This window comes from Cavia porcellus, unplaced genomic scaffold (assembly GCF_034190915.1).
Source record: "Cavia porcellus strain 051 isolate PalLab524CR breed Dunkin Hartley unplaced genomic scaffold, mCavPor4.1 scaffold_7, whole genome shotgun sequence".
NCBI lineage: Eukaryota > Metazoa > Chordata > Mammalia > Rodentia > Caviidae > Cavia > Cavia porcellus.
This window is the reverse complement of record NW_026947490.1, coordinates 64,519,845-64,537,980: the sequence shown is the minus strand read 5'-3', so window position 1 is coordinate 64,537,980 and position 18,136 is coordinate 64,519,845. Positions and strand designations below refer to the sequence as shown.

At 42.6% G+C, this 18,136-nt stretch overlaps 1 protein-coding gene and 1 pseudogene across 2 annotated transcripts in view; one reads left to right on the top strand and one right to left on the bottom strand.

The window, feature by feature from the left end:
• Window positions 1–3,796: 3,796 nt before the first annotated feature.
• Window positions 3,797–15,702, bottom strand: LOC100725566 (protein AATF-like; annotated as a pseudogene).
• A 201-nt stretch (window positions 15,703–15,903) lies between these two features.
• Dhtkd1 (dehydrogenase E1 and transketolase domain containing 1) overlaps window positions 15,904–18,136 on the top strand; it is a 46,186-nt gene continuing 43,953 nt past the window's right edge. For both annotated transcript variants that reach the window (XR_010048861.1, XM_063253728.1), the window contains exon 1: window positions 15,904–16,178. Coding sequence is in view for 1 of the 2 variants with exons in the window: in XM_063253728.1 (XP_063109798.1) it covers window positions 16,022–16,178 (157 nt within the window). In the remaining variant the exon portion in view is untranslated. The remainder of the gene's footprint in view (window positions 16,179–18,136) is intronic.

Below are 18,136 nucleotides of genomic sequence, written 5' to 3'. Positions count from 1 at the left end.
GAAAACATAGAATACGTGAAGCAGTTTCAAAGAGATTACCAGGAAACTAAAAACTCTATCAAAAACTGGCATAACAGCTTGAAAGAAACTAAGGATAGATTATCTGAACTGGACGGCAGATTTGTAATATGGGAGCATGAAATGAAAAACTTCCTTTTTTTTCCCTTTTTATCTGTACCAGGGATTGAACTCACGACTGCCTGCTTGCAAGCAAGGTGCTTATGCCGCTGAGCTAAATCCCCAGCCCTGAAAAACTTCTTAAAAATAACAAAAAAACAAACAGCAACAATACAAAGGCTAGAAGATGATAAGAGGATCTATAACTAAGAATTAAGAACATAAAAGAAGAAGTAGGGACACAAACAAATGGACTACAAAAGCTATTCACAGAAATAATCCAAGAGAATTTCCCTAATTTAGCAAATGGTAAAGATACTCAGATGTATGAGGCATACAGGACCCCAGCCACCTACAACCCAAACAAAGCTACACCCAGGCATATAATAATCAAAATTCCAGAAATCCAATATAAAAACAGAATACCAAAAGTCATCAGAGACAAGAAACAGATCACTTACAAGGGAATACCCATCAGAATTACAGCAGACTTCTTGGCACAAATCATCAAATCACGAAGAGCGTGGGGGGAAATAATTCAAGCTTTGAAAGATAATAACCTCCAGCAAAGATTGATATATCCTGCACAACTGTCCCTAGAAATTGATAGAAAAACAAACTGCTTCCAGGATAAAGAGGAACTAGGGGAATTTGCAACCACCGATTCAACTTTACAGAGAATACTGCAGGATATTCTAAAAAAGGAAAATACCAAGATTCCAGAAATAGTGGCAGAGAGGCCACAATGAATGGAGCAGAAAGTGAAATGAAGAAGACAAACTGACAACAAACGACAGAAAAAGATCTTAACAGAAATGAAGCAGAGAAGATTGGATGGGAGGAACAGCTATTATGGAGAAAACAAGACATCATAATAGCTAGTGCCGATTTAGTATCATTTTGTTTTAAAGTCCCATCAAACTTGTATTCTTCTGTCTCCATCGGTCTTAAAATGTTGTATCTTATTGGATTCTATCATATATGATAATATAAGTAAAAACTTTTATAGAGAAGGAGATTATACAGAAACCATTGTTCATTTTCTGTTAATTGGTTCTAAATACCCTGTAATAATGTCATTCTCTTGAATGGTTTTATAGTGTTTTGATATGTTTGGTGCTACAGTATACGAAGTTATACTCAAAGATTTCAAGGAAGGAGACACTATGGTAACTATTTTTATGTCAGGATATCTTGTGGTGAAAAACTATTTTGCTTAAATGGTTATGTTTTGACCTGTGCTGTTCTGTTGTAATGCCTTCTTTTATCTCAATCCCCTTTTTTTAATTTATTTTTGTTTTTATCTTTTTAATTAAGAGAAAAATAAATAAAAAATAGCAGGGTACATTACAGTAACCTACTTTGATTTCCTATTAACTTGATTTGAAATTCTGTATTGCCCTTACCATCTTGTTTTGACTGATTTTCCCCTATTCTGCTTTGCTTGATAGTACCAAGTTCAAAAGTATAGGCAAAACTGTGAAGACAATAAGATTCATTATGACACCCATTCTGGTTGACTATTATCTTCTTTTAAAGTCCTGTAATGTCTCCAATGCTTTGGTTTTATTATTTACTGTTTTGTTCGATTTTTTATAACTGGCAATTCTTCTTAAAATAGCAAAAGGCAGTATGGTAACCATTGTTGATCACCTTGTATTTTGTTTTTACAGTATCTATTAGGTCCATCCTTCTGATTTGACTGATTCTGTTCTGATATGTCGCATTTGGTTTTACTCTCTTCAAAAACAAAGTAATAAGAACTGTGAGAGTAATAAAACCCAAAATGTGTAATTGTCATTGTACAAAAGAAAAGAAAGTGCTCTAAAGGTTATAACTGCATACATGTTTAAGTGTATAAGATAGATAACCATATTCTGATTTTGGATCATTGAACAAAACTGCAGTCTCACTGTTTGAAAGTCCACTTTATATGCTTCAGTTTTGTAATTTGAACAACTATTTCTAAGATGAGAATATATAATCTATTAACTAGTGATTTCTTACTGTTTATTTTTTAAATTTTGTATTACTTATACCCTTTTTCTGTTTTTTTTTTTCTTTTTCTCCTTAAATTAAAAAAAAATGAGAGATTGATGTTCCAAGGTTCTAGAGTCTGGGAAGTCCAAAATCAAGGCACTTTCAGATTTGGTGTCAGGAACAAAGATGGTATAAGACCTGGCAGCATATGACAGTCTATCTAGGACCTGGATTTGTGACACCTGCAAAACAGCAACTTAGCAAAGAGAAAAGCAAGAGGAAGAAGGAGGAGGAGGAGGAAATGGAGGAAGAGGATGAAGAGGAGGGGGAGGAAAAAGGAGAAGGAGAAAAACCCTCTGGGAATTAGGAAAGAGATGACAGAAAAACTAGAAACCACAGAGAAACTGGAGAAACCAAAGTTAATGCAGGGAAAAGAAAGATACAATCTGAAACACTAACCTTGGCTCCCAAGGTAAGGAGCAAGACCCTGCAAACACAAGGTAAGTTCAGAGAGGTTCATCAGCTCCAGGGAGAGGCAATGTATGGCACCAACAATGCTAGTCCCTCACCAAGTCCATTGTTACTGTAAATTACAAAAACATGTGGATATTACTTGTGAATATAAATCCTTCTACATCACAGGCTGGAGTTAGAAAATAACTCCATTGCAATGCCAACTGGCATTTGGGTTACTTTTTGAAGACTGACTGACTTTGGGAACTGGAAGCCATGGAGCAACTACCCTTCAGGGTTTCTGGAATCACCCCGCTACGGAAACCGGGTGGGGACAACCGTAAGAGACAATTTTGAAGAGGTGTGGACTAGTCATAGATTCCTTGGAAAGTCTGATGCCATGAGCTCCAACCAGAGAGGACATAGTCGCTTAGCTTCCATGGTGAGAAACCATATGGTGGTCATGTGTGGGTTCCAGGTGGGCCCAGGTGAAAACTAAGCCCCTCAGACTGCTTGGCATATTCCACCGCACTGTCACCATACAGCACACAACTCAGTGTTCTCTTTGCTTTTCTAGTCCTCCAACATGATCGTGATATCCCTCAGCTAGGACATTTACCATGGCTGGAGGTGTACAGACAGAGAGGCCTCTGATGCAGGGGTGACGCACCTCAAAATGCACAGGCTGTAAAACTAGGGACAGAAAGCAGTGGCTTGGGGAAAACAGAGGGTCAAGAAAATGGGAGGGCAGATGGAGAGAATTCAGCCTTGCAGCAAACACCAGGCCCAGCAGGAAAAGCAGGGCCTGACTCAGCACTCACACACAGAAAGTGGATGTGGAAATAAAACATGATTTAGCAGGGAGTCTTTATCCCTCTGCCGAGTCTGGTGGATTGTACTACTGCAGGAGATAAAAGTACACTTTCAAACACGTGGAAGCATTTTTTAAGACTGATCTCTCTTTTCTTTGTTAATTTTGGAGGGTGTTGTTTTCGTTTCTTCTTTCTTTTGCTCTTGGTTTCATTCTTGTTCTCTGGTTTTATGAAATTTTATTTTCTATTACTTTTTACTTAGACCTTTTATTTCACTTTTCTTTCCTCATCATCCTTTTCTTCATTTTCAATTATTTTTTGCAGAGACAAACTCTTTACTTGTGATGGGGAAAAGACACAGGGAGATGGCAATGTTGGTGCATGTGTGTGGCACGTGTGCTCGGCGAGCACCTTCCCCGGGACTGCTGTCCCCATCAAGTCACGTTTGCCTCTGTTGGGGTGGGGTTGGGAGGCACTGCAGCAAGGGGAACAGGCAACGTCAGGCCTCCATGACCTGTGGCCAGAAGGTTGAGCTGCCCAAAAAGAGATCAATACAACTCTGTCCCGGTGTCATCACTCATTGTAGTACAGCTGATAGGTGCCATGAAGCTCAGCTGAGGACATGAAATTGAAGGTTCCTTCCTCTGTTGGCTTTCTTATCTACTTTCTTGTGGGTTTTGCTTCATAGCTTTTAGATTGCAAGCCACTGCCTTCCCACGGCTACCCAGTCACTGCGATCCAAGGAGCTGGTCTGGTCTAGGAGTTCTCAAAGGAGCTGGTGGCAAAAGTCATCATCATCAAAGATTTCTTCATTCAAGTCCTTCAAGTGAGCACTGGTAAGGACCTGAGGAGGGGTGTCCGGTCCTCCTGGCAAACTCTCTGGGACAGGTGGAACTGCTGGATCAGGTTTGCTAAGAATTCAGTAGACTGCTTGATTTGTGTCCTTTGAATTAATCTTTCTTTGTTCATCTAAGTGTGATCAATCTGAGACACGATTGAGTGTTCAAAGGCACCAAAACCCTTGCCCAGCTTTCCAGGAGCCAGTTTGGTTTTATCATGCCATTTCTGCAGCATGCAGTTCCTGTACAAAGCAAAGCACTTTGCCATGAAACAAAGACAGGCATCCACTTCCCCCTTCTTTGGTAGCACCCTGCTCTTCTGCTTTTTGTCCCCTGGCTCATCATCTTCACTTGAAATCTCACTCTGCTCTTTTGGCCTCATTCCATCTACTAGATATCTGGGTACTAGAAAAGCCACTCTTCCTGAAGATCGATCAACAACCTCAATCATGCTTTAAGTGCCTTGTGAGTGTTTTTCAAGGAACTGACAAAGTCTGGGTCACCTTTGTCCTCAAAAACAGGTAAAACGTCTGGTTGAGGGAGCTGATTTGGGGTCAGCAGGGCCTTTTGTAGTTTGATTCCTTCCAAGAGCTGGTCCCACAGTGCGATCGGTTCTTCCCATCTCTTCCCATCTCGACTTCTTGGCAAGGTTGGCCCTGGAGAAGGTCAGCACCACCCATCATCCTCACTCTGCTGTCTCCAGCCCGGTGTCCCTCGCTCTCACCTTCAAGTCTTCCCTGCCATCCCAGTCTTCTGTGCCACCCTCTTCCTCTTCATCTACTTCCTCCTCCCTGCTCCCAAGGTCATCTGTTCCCTCAGATTATTTCTCAAAGTCACTGCTGCTCTGGAAACGAAAGCTTGGTGCTTTGTAGAGTGGCTCCTGCCCTTCTTCCTGGCCGGCCACTCCCCTCGTCGTCATCAGCATCCTCTCCTCAGCGGTGCTCAGGTCATCCTCACCGGATTCCCCCAGGCCCAGTCCCTCCCCATCAGGTATCTCCTAGTCAGGTAAACCTGGTGGAGTCTTCTCCCAGTGGTCTTCCTCCCAAGCTCTTCCAGAGGTGGCCTTGCCAGAATATCTTTTGTCTGTGTCCAAGAGGGAGGCAGTGCCACTGACAGGCCGTCACCTTCCCATCTTCCCTTTCACCAAACCTGCCAATCACTCTGGAAGTTGTGGCCTCTCTGGGTCCACCTTAGGATCCACCTGTGGGGTTGTGAGTTCAACAGCTGTGCACAGAGGCTGCAGCCCACCATCCTCTCCAGGTCGGTGTCAGGCGGTGTCTGGGCTGGTCCTCTTAGCCTGAGGCTGTGTGGCAGCACAGCCAGGGAATCATTTTCAAATTTTACTTATGTCTTTTTGTCTTACCCCATCCCTTCCATTTTTATTAGTACTACTATTAAGTTTTACTAACTTTAAGATATTTGATTGACTTTTTATATTATTGTTGAACTATTTTCTATTGTTAAAGGTGGCATGGTTGTATTTAGTAGATATTAATGGTATGGTCATTTGCAGTTTTTGTCTATTATTATTGTAGATCTCTTTTCTATTCTGAGGGTGGTACAATGGCCACTTTCATTGGTTCTCATGCTATGTCAATATCCAGTTTGTATTTTACTGTATTATTATTCCTGATATCTTTGCTATTTCTGTCGTGGCATAGCTGTTGCTATGAATTTGGCTTTTCTATTTGCTAATATCTAGTTTGTCTTTGTATCATCATTGTTGCTGTATCTCATTTTGGGAGAAATGGGTGCCTGGGCAATTGTGCTACACATGCCCTACCCCAAGTTAACTGAGGTGACTGGATAGTGGGTTAGAGGCAAAGGCCTATAGGCGGCTGCCTCTCCAGCTCAGCTCCTGAAATTCCTGGGGGGAGGATGGTGGAGGTAGAAGGATGAAGACAAGCGTCCGAATGCACAGAGCTGAGGTCAGGTGGAGCCTCTCTCCTGAGGGGAGAAAAGGAACTGCCCAAAGACTGCAGTGTATTTATTTATACAATCAGCAAGAGGTTGATAACAGGTGAAACCTCTTTCCTGATTGTTCACTTGAATTGCACAATAACTTATCATGCCTATATTCCTCAAATAATATTCCCAATGCACTTATTAAAGAGATTATCTTGAGTTCCCCTTCTGCTTGCCAGCCACCACCGTCAGAAGGCATACTTCCTGTGGGCAGCCAGTGCGGGCAGGGAGACACAGACAGATAAGCCCCGTGGACTTGCAGGAAACCATTGGAGACCCCTGCTTTCTCTGGGCAACCAGTACTCACTGGAATGGGACAAACACACCCCTGTATGCCTACCGCCACTGAGGAGTCCCAGTGTAGACACACAGGCTGAGAGAAGCAGCTTCACCACCACGCACCCCTGACTATCAGGGAAGCCTCGGGGTAACTGCACAGGTCTGGAGAAGCCCATCCATCCCCTGCTACCTCCCTGGGAACCTGGGGTCAGAGAAACCCAGGTGCCTGTCCCTTTCCCCTACATCATGAAGGGGCAGCCAACATGAGAAGGGCTTGGGAGTCTGCAACCGGCTTGTTGGGAGGAACCCAGAAGAATGTCAAGATGAAGGAGCAAAAGGCAATCTCAGACCTTCAGCCCACACATAATAAGTCTGGGCGATACAGTCATGGAAGAAAACGCAAGTCACACACCTGAAGTCTCCCAGAGGATAGCAACTGAAGTAAAGAAAGTCATGAGACTGTAAAAGTAATCAAATCAGAAATAATGTCACAGGTAAAAGAAGAAATCATAAGCATAATGAAAGAATTTTTCAGCATATCTAAAGAAGACATAGATTAAAAAAGAAGAGCATAGGAAAATGATGGAATCCTTGAATGAACAACATAGGAAGGAATTACAATGCATGAAACAGATTTAAAGAGAGATCCAGGAAATTAAAAAGTTGATCAAAATCTGGTGAAACTGCTTAAAAGAGACTGAAGACAGACTTTCAGACCTGAAAACAGCTAGTGATTATGAAAGGAAAGATCTAAGAATAATTTTTAAAACCAGGAAATAATTCAACATAACTGTAAGATGATGCAAAGAAAAATAATTTAAGAGTGATAGGTATCAGCGAAGAAGCAGGGGTTGACACAAATGAAGTAAAAAAGCTATTTACAGAAATAACAATAGACATTTCTTAAACATGGGAAAATGATTTGGCATGCAGATCAGCAAGGCAAAGAGGACTCCAACTAGCCATAACCAAAGTGAATCTACACCCGGACATATAATAATCACGATCCCAGAATTTCAGCACAAGAACAGAATATTAAAAGTTGTCAGAGAAAAACAAACCACTTTTTTTTCTTTTTTTTTTTTTGTCTTTTTCCTTTTTATCGGTACCAGGGATCAAACTCACGACTGCCTGCTTGCAAGGCAGGTGCTTATGCCGCTGAGCTGAATCCCCAGCCCCAAAACAAACCACTTTTAAAGGAAAACCAGTCAGAATCATGACAGACTTCTCAACACAAACCTTCAAGTCAAGATGAGTTTGGAGTGAAGTGTTTCAAATACTGAAAGAAAACTTCCAACCCAGTTCGATCTACCCTGCAAAACTATATTTCAAGATTAATTAAAAGGTATTTCCATGATAAAGAACAACTGAGGCAATTTATGACTACAAAACCAACCCAACAGAGAGTGCTGAAGGATATTCTAGAGAGAGAGAGAGATGACCATGGTTCCAGGAACAGCAGCAGAGGAGGATCGCCAAACAAGAATGAAGGGGAAAAGTGGAGGGTCCACAACGGGAGGAGAGCAGGGCAGAGACAAACCAGTGTATGCTGGTTGCAACCATTAATGTAGATGGCCTCAGGTCAGCAATAAAAAGAAACACAGGGAGAGTGGATCAAGAAACAAGATCCATTGAGATACTGCATACAAGAAACACATTTAACTTGAAAAGAAATTCATAGACTGAAAATCAAAGGGGAGAAAACAATTGTTGCATATGATAGGAAACCAGAAAAGAGCAAGGCTAACTTGCCCATCAGCCACAGAATGGATAAGAAAGATACGGCGTTTCCATACAATGGAAAGCTACCCAGATATAAAGTAGGGTAATATGGAGGCTCTTGTAGGTAAATGGATGCACCTGGAAGTCATGTTCACGAGTGAAACAGTTTGAACTCCTATGGATGAACACTAGCATAAAAAACAGAAGGTGTTAGTGGGATCCAAAAGCACACTAGATATTATAAAAATGATAGGGAAGGAAACACCTAGGAGGAGAAGGTGGAACCAATGTTAACTTCTTATTGTCTTGTCTTGAACTCTTCTAATGTTTGCACAATTTTGTTAGGTTTGGTTCTATTCTGTCTTGTTTGTTAGATGTTATTGTGTCTGATGGTATGGGCAGCTATTTTGAACACAATGGGGTGTATTATGGTAATCATGGTTGGTTTCCTATTATCTTGTTTTGAAGTCTTATAATGATTTTATTCTTTTGTGTAATTGGTTTTATTCTGCTTTGTTTGATTTTATTGTGTATAATGATATGAAGAAAATGAGACATAATAGTAACCATTGCTTATTTCCTGTTATCTGGTGTTGAAGTCCTGTAATGCTTTTGTTCTTTTCTTTTGATTGATTTTAGTCTGTTTTCTATTATTTGATTTCATTGTATATGAGGATATGGATAGCTATTTTGAACAGAACAAGAGACATTATGGTAGCCATTGCTGATTTCCTACTGTATTGTTTTGAAGTCCCATAATGCTTTAATTCTTTTTTTATTAGTTTTATACTATTTTATTTTACTTGATTGTATGGTGTGGAAAGGTATGGACAACTATTTCGATGAAAACAAGAGACCTTATGGTAGCCACTGTTGATTTCCTGTTGTCTTGTTGTGAGTCCTGTGTTGCTTACATTTTTCTGCTCTGACTTGCTTTGTTCTGTTCTGTTTTATTCTCTTTAAAATAAAAAACTTTGGGCTGGGGATTAAGCCCAGTATCATAAGCACCTGCCTGGCAAGCATGAGGTCATGATCCCTGGTACCAAAAAATAAAAAAATTTTAAAATAAATAAATAAAAATTTTAAAATCCAAAAATAAATAAAATAGTGCATATATGTACCCTATTATGATCATTTGAGAATTTAAGAAAAAGTTACGAGCAAAAGAAACTAGTCTGCTTCAAAAGTATAAATTCTAGCATACTCAATACTTTAAAAGAGGGCAAAGAACTTTCTTGAAAAACAAAACAACTATGTATAGCCTAATTAATTGAGCTTTGATATATTTACCAATCTATTAATAAAATAGTAATTGAACATCCAGAATATTCCTATTCTCATAATCACTCATAGAAAATTGCCACCCCAGACCCTGATTTAGCTCTAACCTACTAATCAGTCCTCATGCACATCCAAAACAATTAAATTCCAGTGATTGTACTGATGGCCATTACTATGATTAAGACCCTGAAATAATGGTGATGATAATAGTTACCATGTGTCAAATACCTACACTTACTCAGATATTGTTTTAAAGTATTTTACATATAGTTGCACCAACCCTTTCAAGTATGTAGTCAGTGACACAATCCCACTTTACAGCTTGGTAAACTGAGCCTTGAGCAGTTTAAGTAACTTGCCAACATCCCTACTAGGAAGCAGCAGCATCAAGCCTTGTGCATAGGCAATGAGGTTCTCATCCAGGCCTCTGTGAGCAAATAGTTGCAGTGCACCTATTTTCTGCAAGACACTATTCTAGGTGCTTTAGATACACCAGAGAGCAAAACCACACAACTCTTAGCTCTCATAGGATGCAGATGGTAGACAGTGACGACAGACAAAAAATAATAAACATCAGAGGAGAGGCTATGAAATGACAGCTGTGGTGGTGAAAATGAAAAATAGAGAAGTATGAAAAGCAGAGTTGCACAGTATCCGGGTGGGGCTGGTTGTAATTTTAAGAAGTGTATCAGGTTAGGTTTCCCTGAGAAGATGGCGCACCTTCTCTAATTTTAGTTAAAAGTTTTCTTTCAATTTTTTGAGAAAAGGTCTCACTGTAGTCATCTAGGCAGATCTCAAACTCACAACACTGCTCAGGCTGGCCTCAAACTCTCAGTGATTCTCATGCCTCAGCCTCCTGAGTGCTGGGATTGCAGACATCCATGGACCACTATATCTGGCTTAAGTTATAATTTCTAAATGCTTCAAATTATTTTATTTTATTTGTTTCATTTTAAGGAGAAAAAAGAAAAACAGAAAAGAAAAACAAAACAAAAAAGAGACACACAAACAACTACTATAGGAACAACAAAAAACCCCAAACAATAACAATACAGGCTTTTAAAACAAGATGATAGGAATTCAACAATGGTTGTAATATTGCATATTGTTATCTTCAAAAGAGTTGCTTATAAATGTTTCAGTTTTAGAATAATTTAAAAGTAAAGACATTAAACAGTTTCCATTTTCCCACCATCCACAATTCCACAAATTTACCAGTACTGTGATATATTAGTTCAGAATATCCTAAGGAACTAAAGCATTGCAGAAACCATAAAAGCTACTGCCCTGCCAATCCCTTTCATCTTTCCTCCCTCTACACAACCAGATTTGCTGAAATTGGAATGTGTGCATTATGGCTTGTATCTAAATGTCTCCCCAAAGCCTCATGCAGTCAGAGGTAGGGGTAGCTGACTGGATCTAAGGTGTGTGATGCTGAGATCAAGGATGTGGTACTAGGCGCAGGGTGTGAGGACAACCACCCAGAGAGGTACCCTGGGTGATAGATAAGGATCAGAGGGTTATCAATTGTTATTTGTAGCTTGCTGCTTTCTGCCTTCTGCCTCTCATGAATTATTTCTAATCTCTGAGGTTCCCTTCTGCCATGCCACTGTGTTTTGGAACCAACAAAATATGAACTGAAATGAATTGTATGAATTGTAAGCTGAAATAAACTTTTACTGTTTAACTTTAGGTGTTGGGTATTTTGTCTCAGCAACAAGAAAAGTAAGTAAGACAAAATTTGATCCAAGAGAAGTGAGATCATTTCTGTGAATATACCTGACCATGTGGTTCAGATATCTTTGGCACTAGCTTGTGGGAAGTTTGAAAATGTTTGTTGATGCCAGTTAAGGAAGCAACCCTGGAATACCTTAAACTGTACATGATGAGAGATTCTGGTCAGAGCTTAGAATACCAGATGCTAATAGAAATTGTGCTTGTAAAGAACAGACTCAGGAGCTTTCTGCTGGGAAGAAGGACTGTGTTGGCTGTTGCATTCCAGACAATGTGTGTTGTGCCTTGGCAGAAAGTTTTTCTGCATTTTGTTTGTGTCCAGAGATTTAGCCTGACACTAAAATTAAGGGCAGTGTATTAATTAATATGGCAGAAGAAATTTTAAAGCAGTCTGATGTTGAGGCCACAGCATGGTTAGGTGGCTTTTAGCCAAATTGATGTTGAGAGTCAAGAGCAAAGAGCCCAGAAAAATTGTTTAAAATGTTTTTAGTTTGGCCAGAAAGGAAGCTCCAATAAAGATGTCTGCAAAGGTGGAACAGAGGAGAAACTGGTCACTGAAAAGACTAGTAAGAAAAAGCCAAATATTTCCAAAGAAGACAACAGAAAAGATGGTCTCAGTACATCACAAGAATCAGCAGGATAACACCCTTGAAATCCCCAGAGTTGCAAAGATGATAGACTTTGCTTTGAGAAGAGAGTCCCAGACCATCATGTTCCAGAATGATGGTGGCCTAGGGAAGCTGTTCCTAGAGATTTGCTTCATTGGAATCTGACCCCTACAGCCCAGAGAGAAGCAAGCCTGGCAGCAGACCTTGGCATCTGTCATGGTTTATGTTGGTGGCTCCCAGACCTCATGCATTTGCATTGTGCATTTGTGACTGGTTCATTGTCTAGTGCTTGGATTGGGGGAGTAAGTGCTACACTGGCCTAGGGGTAGAGCCAGGATACAGTGTAATGGCAGGAAGAAGGTGTGTCTAGCTCTTTTGCGTGTTTCTGCCTTGCTGTTTGCAGCTGCCATGAACTGCGGCCCAGCCATGCCCGCCTGCCTGGGAGCCAACTTGAGTATGGACTGAAACCTCCAAAAACTATAAGAAATAAAGCCATCTTTTCCCAATCTTGGGCTTCAGGTATTTTGTCTCAGCAATGAGTAAAAAGTAACTAAGACAGCATCATCCATGTGGTGCTGGTTTTAAGTGCATGCAAAGTGCAAGAGTTGTGGGATAAGACTTCCATCCGGATTTCAGAAGAAGGCCTGGGAGGTCAGGTTGTGTGTCCCTGAGAGGGTAGTGTGTGAAGCTGAAGGTGCCATGGAGACCCTAGAATTCTTGAGAAGCCAGAAACATGGATTGTCTGACAAAAACTGCAAGGAGGAAGCAGAGTGGGCCCAAGAGAGAAGCCATGGAAGCTACAACCACCAGAAATGCCAGAGGAGCAGAGCCACCCAAGCCCTTTGGAGTTCACATCTTGTCCCAGTTTCCCTTGGATGATTGTTATGGATTTAAAACTGGTGATCAACTTAATACCAGATGAATTACATCAGTATGGTACTGAGCATAATGGCCCACCTGAGGAAAGTTGCCAACATAAATAGAGATGTGGCAAAGAAGGGCAAGGCATCGTGGGTTTCCGTAAATGTTGCTGTTTTGAGCTGTTGGTTCTCCTGGAGGAGCTTGTCATGACTAGCTTCCTCAGTGTGAGCTTGGGACCTTGCTGGTGAGAGTGGCTGTGGTTCACTTTTGGGGAGCTCTGGTCCTTATATTGAGCATGGCTTCCTGGCTCTGGAGGGGAAGACATGTGCTGTTAACTCTCCAGGAGAAGCTTGTCATGCTGGCTTTCTGGCATGTACTCAACCGTTGTTATCACTGGAGGACTCAGGACCTCCGTGTTGCTGAGGATAGCTATGGTGCTTTTCAGGGCAGTGCTAGTTCTTATTTTGAGCATGACTTTCAGCTGCAGTGTAGAACCTTCAACCTACAAGCACAGCTCCTTCATCTTTCTGGCACAGACTTTCTAGCTTTCCATTACTGACCTTTGGGCCTTCCCAGCACAGATCCACAAAAGACTGGCATGAGTCCTTCTCATGGGCTCTAGACCTCCAGTTGGACTCATGGGAGGCATTGTTATGGGCTCTATATCTTCATCTGGGCTCATGCAGGGCATTGCTGTGGGATCCAGGCTCTTGGCTGAATAGTCTGGGTCTTTGGTGTTGTGGACAGATTTCCTGCACTTTCTTGTGTTAAACTCTGGGTGACCATCATAAAAATAATATTATAAATTCTGTGTCCTGATTCTAATTGTTCTTCCCACAATCTCTGCCTACAACAATGTTGGACATAAAACTACAGAAATTAATGTTTACCCTGGTGGAGTTTGGACTTGCTTTGGTCCCATTTCTTTCTACTCTCCTATTTATACCTTTTGTAATGGTGATGTTCATCTTGTGCCATTATATGTTGGAAATGTTTAACTTTCTTTTCATTTTATACTGGGGCTCAGAGTTAAGAGTTTGCCTTGAATCTCAGAGATCTTGGACTTGGACTTTTCAGCAATGCTGAAACTGTTAGAACTTTGGCAACTCCTAGAGATGGACTAAATGCCTTTTGAATAAAGGAATGTGTATGAAACTTTGAGGGGCCTGGGTGAAATGTTATGGCTTGCATCTAGATGTCCCCCCAAAGCCTCATGCAATAGGTGAAACTTTTTGGAGGTGGCTGGATCTAGGGTTAGTGATGCTGGCATCAAGGATGTGATGCTAGGAGAAAGGGTGTGAATGCTACCTGCCCTGAGAGTGGGTTCCCTGGATATAATACAATGGACAAAGCCGGGTGTGGTGGTGCAGCCTGTAATCCCAGCACTTGGGAGGCTGAGGCAGGAGGATCCTTGAGAGTTCAAGACCAGCCTGGGCTACAAAGTGAGCTCAAGGCCAGCCTGAACTGCATAGAGACCCTGTCTCAAAAAGACAAAAAAAAAAAAAAAAAAAAATACAATGGACAGGAAGAGGCTTGTCATTGGTTACTTGTTGCTTGCTGCTTTGCAGACTTTTGCCTGCCATGGACTGTTTTTCCTCTGCAAGTTCTGTCTGCCATGCCACCGTGTCTTGGAGCCAGGAAACTATGAACTGAAATCTCTGCAAACTGTGAACCAAAGTAAACTTTTGTTCCTTTAACTTTGAGCATTGGGTATTTTGTTTTAGCACTGAGAAAAATAACTAATACAGTGTCCTACCCATCCATACATTTGCACCTTTCCTATATATGTACATATTCATAAATACTCATAAAATAGTTCGGTATTTTTAAAATTTGTGTAAGTATCATTCCTGTTGCTTTTCTCCTGTCACCTTTATATGGAAGCTACAAGTATATTTATATACCTTATAGATAGATTATCTTTCTTTCTTTTTTTTTTTTTTATTGGTACCGGGGATCTCACTCACGACCATGCATTTGCGAAGCAGGCGCTTATGCTGCTGAGCTAAACCCCCAGCCCCTATAGATATATTATCCATTTACAATTTCTGTATAGCATTCCTATTGAAAGAATGCATTGCCTCAGAACGAGAAGCAGGAGTCTGACACTGAACTAGCCCTTGGTCTCCAGGAAAGCTCTCATTCTTGTCATCTGAGGATCCTGTGCACATTCTTTAATTTTAATGTTAATTTTTAGGATCAAAAACTTGTAGAATTTGAAGCAATCTTAAAGATGATGTGGACCATGATGAACAGAGAGATTGTACCCTTCCAAAGGCATGAGGTCAATCTGTAGAAAAGATGGACTTAAGATTTAATAGCCTGATACCCAGCCCAGTGCTCATTCAATTTAAAATACTGAACTTTATGTGTCTAGATATAATAGGGCCATTACAGTCTTCCAATATGACAAGTGAGAAGGAAAGATCACGTTGCCCGACCTGGTTCCCCGCTGGTGAGGATGAAACCAGTGCTTCACGCAGATGCTGGGCATGTAGCAGAGTCACCTCCCCGCCCCCTTCTGACAGACTTTCAAATCTTCACGTTCTTTTCTGAAACCCAAACTTCAGCCAAGCCCCATCTTGCAGATGAATGGAGCAAGCAAATTAAGTGGAGCACACAGTGAGCCTCCAGCGAGAACAGTGGCCTCGCCGACTGGACGCTGGGTGCCTGGCTAGGTAAGGACACAGACCCTGCTCCCCACCAATCTGAAAAAGTTAAAGTGGGATCCTGAGGTAAAACCAGGCGGGCGAGTCAAAGATCGAGTGGTGGAGAATCTTAAATATCCCAAAGCTTTTCTACACTGCTGCAATCATCCATATCCAATTTCACTGGACTCCACCCAACTCTGTGCCTTTCTTGAAGAGCCTCTTCCCAATGCTCTTCTCTCTTTGGAAGTTTCTTAAGACAAAAGGTGGGTATTTGAGGTTCCTGTGCCCACAAACGTCCTTTTCGGTCCCTTACTTTGTCTTGCTGTAGGACCGTTGACATTGTTGTGTTCTGGGCTTGGATCGGGAAGGCTGCAGACGGTACCGACAGACTCAGTTCCATCCTAGCAACCCCTCCCCCCACTTCCCCCGCCACGCTCGCCTGGACCTGCCTCGCTGGTCTAGATCCAATTTGGCCTTCGCCCCCAGGACCGCCCAAGAGTCCCGCCCCGATGTGAGGCGTGGCCACTCTTTGACTCCGGCCTTGGATTGGTTCGGAGAGGCGTCCTTAGCCAATAAGGCGCGGGGGCGTTGTCTCGGGGCGGGGCTCCGAGGTGGCTGGCTGCGCGCGCTGCCCTGCTCACCCCCGCGGGACCCTCTGCTTCTCTGCTCTGCGCCCCGAGTCTTCCTGCAGTGGCCCTCGGCCTGGGACCCCGCGGGATATGGCCTGGGCCACGGCGTCTGCAGCAAGGACGGCCCTGGGTCGGGCCTCCTCACTCCTCCTGAGGCGAGGCTACCAGACGGAGAGGGGAGTCTACGGCTGCCCGCCGAGGAAAACCGAGAGCCGGGAGCCCCGGGCCGCCACGGCGCGCACCCCAGGTCTGGACTGCGGGAGGCTGTTGTAGGGGGGGTGCCAGGCCCAGGGGGCTGAACCGCCGCCCCGTGATTGTGGGCAGCCTCTGAGCAATTAGGGGACACAAGGTGCAAGCACGATGTTTTCAGGGCCGGGGTCGCCCCACGTTCTGTAGCTGGGGATCCATGAGGTTGGGGTCCCAACCTTGGTTCAGTCTTCCTTTGCCAGTTACGACTTGATGTTAGGGAGCGCTCCCCACCCCGCGTTTTATTTTATTAGTCCATGATTATAATTTTAGCAGTTTACAGTCTTCTTGGAGAGTGATTACATATACATATTACAGTTTATCTCCCCCCCCCATCGCCTTCCCCTTCCTTCCCCCTCTCTTGTTTCGGGTTCCCCATTGCTTTTTTCCTACTCATTGATACAATGTGTTTTAGCACAAGTTATGGATTATCACGTTTACCTTGATTTGGGTTATTAGGTTCCTATTCTTGGTTCATCTTTCTTCCTCTCATTTCCCCTCTTCCTCCTCCTCCTCCACCCTTTCCCTAGTGGGTGAGATCTGTCCTCTTGTCCCTTTCTATCCATCTTTATCATTTTCTTTGTACTTTACCTCACTCCAGTGGGGAATACTTCATGGGATTGAATGTGTGGGAATTGTGCAAGCTGTTTGCGGCTTAGGCTGTAGAGAAAGAGAAGTCATAGGATAGCCCAGCCCCAGATTTACCCAAAGGATAACTTCTAGCCTTTCTGTTGAGTTTAAGAAATTTAAACTGTGGAATTTAGAACCATGTCGCTGGTGGTTTTGCAGACTTAAATACCAGGCTTGGAATCGCTATTGCATACACGTGTGAAAGACTAATGTTGAGTATTCAGTTTCTGCACTAAAGTTACTCAGTTTCCGTTTATCTTCACAGAATGGATGGATACAAAGTGGTCGCTAGAAAAAGCATTTGAAACTTTGATCCAAAGATTGGATTAGTGTTGGAGATCTCCTCAGTCTAAAACCTGACCTTTGAATCTTACATCACACACTGGACTGTCGGTGTTTTGCTCTACTCCTAAGGGGACAAAAGCCTCATTTCTTCTTTTACATACTATTAAAAAAACACTTTGGCCAACTGGATTGTCACTCCCTGATGTAGGTATTTTATTTCACTTTGTAAAGTAGCGTTTAGAACCACCGATGTCCCACAGAACCCAGGCCTTTCTCTCCCACTAAGCCACACCTCCTGTCCCCTTGAAGTTTATGTTAGTTGTTCTTGGACTCAGATGTGGAAACCAGGTGTGGTAGCTCACACGTGTAATCCCAGCACTTGGGAGGCTGAGGCAAGACAACTGTTATTAGTTCAAGGCTCAGCCTGGACTACCCTGTGAGATCTCCATCTCCTCCCCCCCCCCCAAAAAAAAGAGAGAGAGACTCAGAGGGGCATTAAAGTGATTTAAATATTTACAGTGTCAGTTCCCAGATGTCACCCCTTCCCTCTCCCCCAGGTTCTAATTCAGTGATCTGAGGTGAGGTTCAGAATATGGTCTGTTTTCACCTTTTTCTTTGTGGTGCTGGGGTCAAATGAAGAGCCTTGTGTGTGCCACTGAGCTATGCTTCTTACCCAGGAATCTGTGTTTTTATCGGGCACTCTGCACAGTTCTGTAACAAAGAAGCCCTTGGTCACCCTTGGCCAATGCTTTCAGTCACAAGGGATGCGTGTGCAGGACAAGCTGGATAATGTTATGTGCTTAATGTACACACTCTCTGACTTCCTTTGGCTTCTCCCCTCACAACCAGGGCCTGGTTTCTTATTAAGAGTCCAGCAGGTGAATATTTATTAACCTAGGCAGTGGCTCTCAATTGGAAGATTGTCTCAGAATCATCTTGGGAGCTTTGGGCTAGTGTGTTTTGAGAAATACCTCTGGAGTTGAGTTTATATGCAACACCTTTCCCCTTCCCTCTTCCCCAAAGACCCCACTTCTTCCACTTATA